The sequence below is a fragment of the Mandrillus leucophaeus genome, unplaced genomic scaffold (assembly GCF_000951045.1).
Source record: "Mandrillus leucophaeus isolate KB7577 unplaced genomic scaffold, Mleu.le_1.0 Scaffold2149, whole genome shotgun sequence".
Lineage (NCBI taxonomy): Eukaryota > Metazoa > Chordata > Mammalia > Primates > Cercopithecidae > Mandrillus > Mandrillus leucophaeus.
The window spans coordinates 50,690-56,215 of NW_012102198.1; the positions used below are offsets into that span (position 1 = coordinate 50,690).

The 5,526-nt window shown below is 47.2% G+C and overlaps 1 protein-coding gene across 1 annotated transcript; it reads right to left on the reverse strand.

Moving 5' to 3' along the window:
• Positions 1-247: 247 nt before the first annotated feature.
• LOC105540076 (immunoglobulin omega chain-like) lies at positions 248-848 on the reverse strand. Its single transcript, XM_011980562.1, has 2 exons — positions 803-848; positions 248-684 (listed from the first exon to the last, which is right to left on the reverse strand). Exons 1-2 carry the CDS (start codon positions 846-848, stop codon positions 248-250), a joined length of 483 nt encoding a protein of 160 aa, XP_011835952.1.
• Between the last annotated feature and the right edge of the window lie 4,678 nt (positions 849-5,526).

Genomic DNA, 5,526 nt, shown 5'->3' on the forward strand with positions numbered 1-5,526 from the left:
AGGCTGGTCTCAAACTCCTGACCTCAAGGGGATCTGCCCACCTTGGCCTCCCAAAGTGCTGGAATTACAGGCATGAGCCACCGCTCCCAGCCAATTTTTTATTCTCTAATCAAATGATTTTTGTCTCTGAAGACATGACGATAAAGTATATAATACCAATCTAAAAGTTGAACTGAATAAAAAGTACATTTTGAGATCTACTGGTTTGAAGAAAATTAGGTGTTGGTTGAAGATGTGACAACAAAAGTCACCTCCTGTCCTCGGCTTCATCAGAGCCACCAGCAGGGTGAAGGTACCAGGCTGGGAGAGTGGAGGAGGGTTTTTCTCTCACTTCCCTGTGGGTCTGGAGCGCTGTGTAAGCATTAGCGCTGTCATGCCATATCTTACAATAATAGTCAGCCTCATCCTCAGGCTGCAGCCCAGAGATGTGCAGAATCCCTGAGTTAGTTGAGGCATCTTTGGATCCAGAGAAGCGGCCGGGGACTCCAGAGCCCTGCTGCTTAACTGAGTCTGAGTAGTAGCTCAGGAGATACCGGGGATTGCTCCCTGACTTCTGCTGGTACCAGTGTACAGTTTTCCCATCAACACCGATGCCACTGCTCAGGGTGCAGGTGAGTCTGGCTGATGCTTCCAGGGATGCAGAGAGGGAGGGTGGCTGAGTCAGCACAGACTGGGAGAAGGAACCTGAAAACACAGACACACTTTGATGATGGAGCTGTTAAGTGTTAAGCTCCCTGGGACTCAAAGCCAGAGATGCTGACACAGGCTGGGGGCTGCCCTAGGTCCCGGAAAACTGGCTCACCTGTGCAGTGGGAGAGAAACACAAGGAGAAGAGATGTCCAGACCATGGTGGACACAGTTGACACGCCAGTCTCAGCTCTGTCACCTGAGGCTGCTTTTATCTTCTTCACTGGCCTGACAGAGGAGGGGCTGTTCCCACATATTTGTTTGTCTTCTTGGTGACCTCGGCCCCACCCCGAGAAGCAACTGCAGTCTGAGCTCGCTTCTTGGTATGGAAAGGACTAACGTGTAAGACTCAGACTTGGCCCCATGGGAAGGACTAGGGAGGAAGCAGCTGCTGGGACCTTCCACAGTTCTGTGGGCAGAAGACGTTGCCCTGAGGAGTCTGGTGGGTGGCACAGCTGTGGGTTCCCTCTGTGCAGACCCTGAGACAGGCCCACAGTGCCCCCTGCTGCTCACTGGTTACACTGCAGTCTCTCAGTGGGAATCATGAGTGGAGTCACCTGAGAGCCTGGTCCCCATAGGTCCACAGCATCCATGGGTCACACACTCACTCTGCCCTGAGTTACTGATATTAATAAAGAGCTTTTCTATAAGGACTTCTGAGTTACTAGAAGAAGGGCATGTAAGGAATACGAGGACCACCCAATGTGAGGAGGCTGCAGTGAGGGGAGAATGCAGAAGGCTCTGGGAGCAGAGGCCTGAGCAGCTCCTTCCACAGGGAATGGATTGGTTCATTATCTGGGGTTGTAAACAGCAGACAGGATGGATGAAACAGATGCTTTAGAAAGACATCTTTGGTGCCACGTTCAACAAAGAGCCTGAAGGCAGCAGAGCGGGTGAGGATATGTCAGGAGGGCTGAGGGCTGGTCCCTGGGAGCTGGAGGAGGCTCAGGAGGAAGAACCCACGGGTGACTGTGGCCCTTGACACAAAGTGAGGGAGGAGTGGGGATGAGGCTGATGGTTGCAGTTGCGTTGATGGGGTGGTTTTTGTCTTCATTTGCTGTTATTGCAGGATGAGAGAGAGAGAGCGAGAGAGAGCGCAATATGCAGAGAAGCAAATTTGTTTTATATTCTTTTTGTAAAATCAAGGTCTGAAGGACACACACATGTTTTAGTCCACTTTGTGCTACTACAACAAAATCCACAGACTGGGTAATTAATAGAGAACAGATATTCATTTTCTCACTGTTTTGTTTTGTTTTGTTGACAGAGTCTTGCTCTGTCACCAGGCTGGAGTGCAGTGGCGTGTTCTCGGCTCACTGCAACCCCCACCTCCTGGGTTCTAGCAATTCTCCTGACTCAGCCTCCTGAGTAGCTGGGACTACAGGCACCCACCACCATGCCCGGCTAATTTTTCGTATTTTTAGTAGAGACGGGGTTTCACCGTGCTAGCCAGGATGATCTCGATCTCCTCACCTCGTGATCCGTCTGTCTCTGCCTCCCAAAATGCTGGGATTACAGGCATGAGTCACCACGCCCAGCTTTCTCACAATTTTTGAGGCTGGCAAGTTCAGGATCAAGGCACTGTCATCTGATAAGTGTCTTCTTTCTGTGTCCTCACACGGCAGACGGTGGAAAGAAGAGAGACGGAGCACACTGCTACCTCCAGCCTTTGTATAAGGGCCCTAATCCCAACCATGAGGTCTCCATATTCAAGACTATGTCACCTTTTGAAGGCCCACCTCTTAATACTATCACACGGGCAATTAAGTACAAATCCTTTTGGAAGGGAGACATTCAAACCAGAGCACGATGGAAACAGCAGCACTGGAAGGCAGGGCTCCTCGCCTCAGTCATTTGCTCCAGAGGGATGGGAACCACCCTGCAGAATGCAGCTCAGTCTTGGGGAGAGAGAGGAGGGGATAAGAATGGGACTAGGAATAGACACGGGAGTGCCCCCTGCTCACAGGACAGAGAGGAGAAGCATAAAATCAGGTAGAAATAATGAATGCCTCATTTATTTCTTCTTGCACTTATTCAATCTTTTCAGGAATACATATTTATTAGCCAACTACTCTTCAGGTTTGGGGTCCTGGTGTCAGTGGTCAATTTGGTTAAACAGGTTGTTCACATATTGTTATGTGCAATTTTTTTTCTGCCGATTCACTCAGTTAATAACAACGTGTATGCCATTATTTATAACTATAATTGTGAATTGATTCTTTTCCTTAGTCCTGCTAATTTATGTTTTATATAAATTATATTATTAGGGACGTGTTTTTTGGGTCTTTTTGTGGGTGGGCATTTTTGTTGTTGTTGTTGTTGTTGTTGTTGTTTGAGACATTATCTCACTCTGTCACCCTGGCAGGAGTGCAGTGGCATTGTCTTGGCTCACTGCAACCTCCACCTCTCAGGCTCAAGGGATCCTCCTACCTCAGGCTCCCAAGTATCTGGGACTACAGGCACATATGCCACCATGCCTGGCTAATTGTTTTTTCTGTGCTTTTTAGAGTTGAAGTTTTGCCATGCTGCCCAGGCTGGTCTAGAACTCCTGAGCTCAAGTAATCCACCCGCCCCGGCCTCCCAAAGTGCTGGGATTACAGATGTGAGCCACCACGAATGGGCTGATGTGTATTTTATAATTGTTATGTGTTCTTGTTGAATATTTCATTTTATACACATAAAATGTCCCACATTTCCTGATGTAAATAATTTTCATTAAAATTATTTGGTCCGATAACAAGATAACCACAAGAGCTTTCTACAGGTGAATGTTTGCATAGTGCATTTTTAGCATCCTTTAAAATTTAACACACAAGTAACTTTATTTTAAGGAAATGTATTTTTATCTGGATCATCAAAACATTTACAATGAATATAATTGCTGAATATTGTGTCTGAGTTCACCTTTCTCTTTATTTCAGTTGGGCTTTGTTGCTTTATTTCTTTTTTCTCACTTTTTATTTTTCATGAATCAAGTAAGTGTTTCTACTGTATCATTTTACATTAGTACCTACTTAATTTTGCATTTTATAAGTTTAATAGGAATCCTAGATATTGCAACATATAACCTCACCTTATTAGTGCCCACATTATTTATACATCTTGTGTAATTATTTTATAACATAGAACCTCATAAAAGTTTACACAACGCCTGTCCTTTGTGGTAATTATGGTTGCTAGAGGTTGTGTATGCACCTAAGTATGAATGTTGAAAACCATTATCGGTGGTGGAGCTGGTGTTTTCATCATAAAAGTCGTCTTACGTATCCAACACATTCCCTTCCCTGTGCTGTGACCCTGCAGGATTTTTCAGGTGAGTGCCTGGCCGGTCCCTGTCTCTTAAGCACCAAGAAACTGTAGAAATCCCCTCCACCTGTCATTCAGAGATTTTGCCTCATCTTTTTAGCCTCTTGATGTGGTTCGGAATTCAGCATCTGTTTGCACAAGGACCTAATGGGGGTTTGAAGCCCTCCATCTCCAATTTGTTTTTAATCTCAAGGACACTGAATTACCCTCAAAGCTATTTCAGTATTCTTTGGCATGAGCAAGTGCATACTTGCTGTTTAGCCCTTGCTGACACCTGTACCCTTGTCCTATCTTGTCTTTCTGTCCCAGTCATCCATTCTACAGGATGTTTCCTCTCCATTTATGGAGAGTCTCAGAAACCTGCAGGCTTCAGGTGGCTGCCTCGGGTACAAGGAAGGGCAGGAAGGTGGACAAGTTTTATCTTTGACAACAGAAACCTCAGCACATTCTTCCTGGACCATATGGTGACCACTCTCACTCCTAACCCCAAATATGACCTTAGTCATGGACACAAACACACACCAAGTCTATGTGCCGGGACATCTGGAATCACCAAGAGTATTTTCTTTCTGAGCTGCCTGCCTGTGTGGCAATGCCCAGGCTGGGGATGTTTTATCCTAAAAACCCAGTGTATAGGTCGACTGGATAGGAGGCCACAGACCCAGGGAATGGCCTCAGTCCCTCAGTCCTGGAGGAAAGAATGACTGCAGGAATGTCCTGAGTCAGGTGACAGTCACACAAAATGAAAGCGAGTCTATAGGCCAGGCTGTGGGATCAGATGGAAGGCCTGTGCCTCGCGTCCCCATGGGGCAGGTGTCCTGGGTTAACACACGAGGCTCTTTCCACATCTGGAACAGTGATCATCACCCTTGTCCTCACACAGGATCCCAGAGTATTGCAGGAGCCCAAGTGACCAAACCTAGAGCAAGAGCCCGAAACCAGAACCGTGCAAGCTGGAGACCAGCAGGCATTACCATCTGGGGCTCCCGTAGGAGCTGGTGGTGTCAGTCCACTTGACACTGTCCACTTGACTCTGCTGCTTGTTCCAGTGCATGAGGAGGTGACCTTAACTTCCAGACAATGTGGTCAGCTGAGGGAACACGGACTGCATGGAGGACCTTGGAAGAGCTTGCGAGGCACAACCCTGCTGGCACAAAACCTGACACAGAAGGACACAGCCACCCCTGCATGGTGAAGAGTGACTGATACTTGTCATTTACAAACCTCTTCTTCAGCTCATCCCCATGTTGAAAGCAAGAGCTGCTGAGGTAGGGTTACATGGAGCCAAAAATGAAAACTCAGATTCAGAGAGTATGTGATGGCTTCAACAGGCCCAGAGTAATGGTGAGATATCCCCAGTGCTGATGTGACAAAATCTTGCCATTCTACTCATAGTGTTGCTTCTTCCAGGGCAGTGCATACAGGAGTCTCTTCTGGGAGCTGAACCTTTGCAGGAGGCTGGACCAGCAGGGAGAGATGCAGAGAACAGTGGGCACAGAACAGGGTCCACTGATTGCGAAAGCAAGAATGGAA

Bases quoted from the DNA above. Each gene is read 5' to 3' on its own strand.
- LOC105540076 (XM_011980562.1), bottom strand. From the start codon at position 848: ATGGTCTGGACATCTCTTCTCCTTGTGTTTCTCTCCCACTGCACAG. The intron at 685-802 runs GTGAGCCAGTTT...CTGTGTTTTCAG, and splicing joins GTTTCTCTCCCACTGCACAG to GTTCCTTCTCCCAGTCTGTG.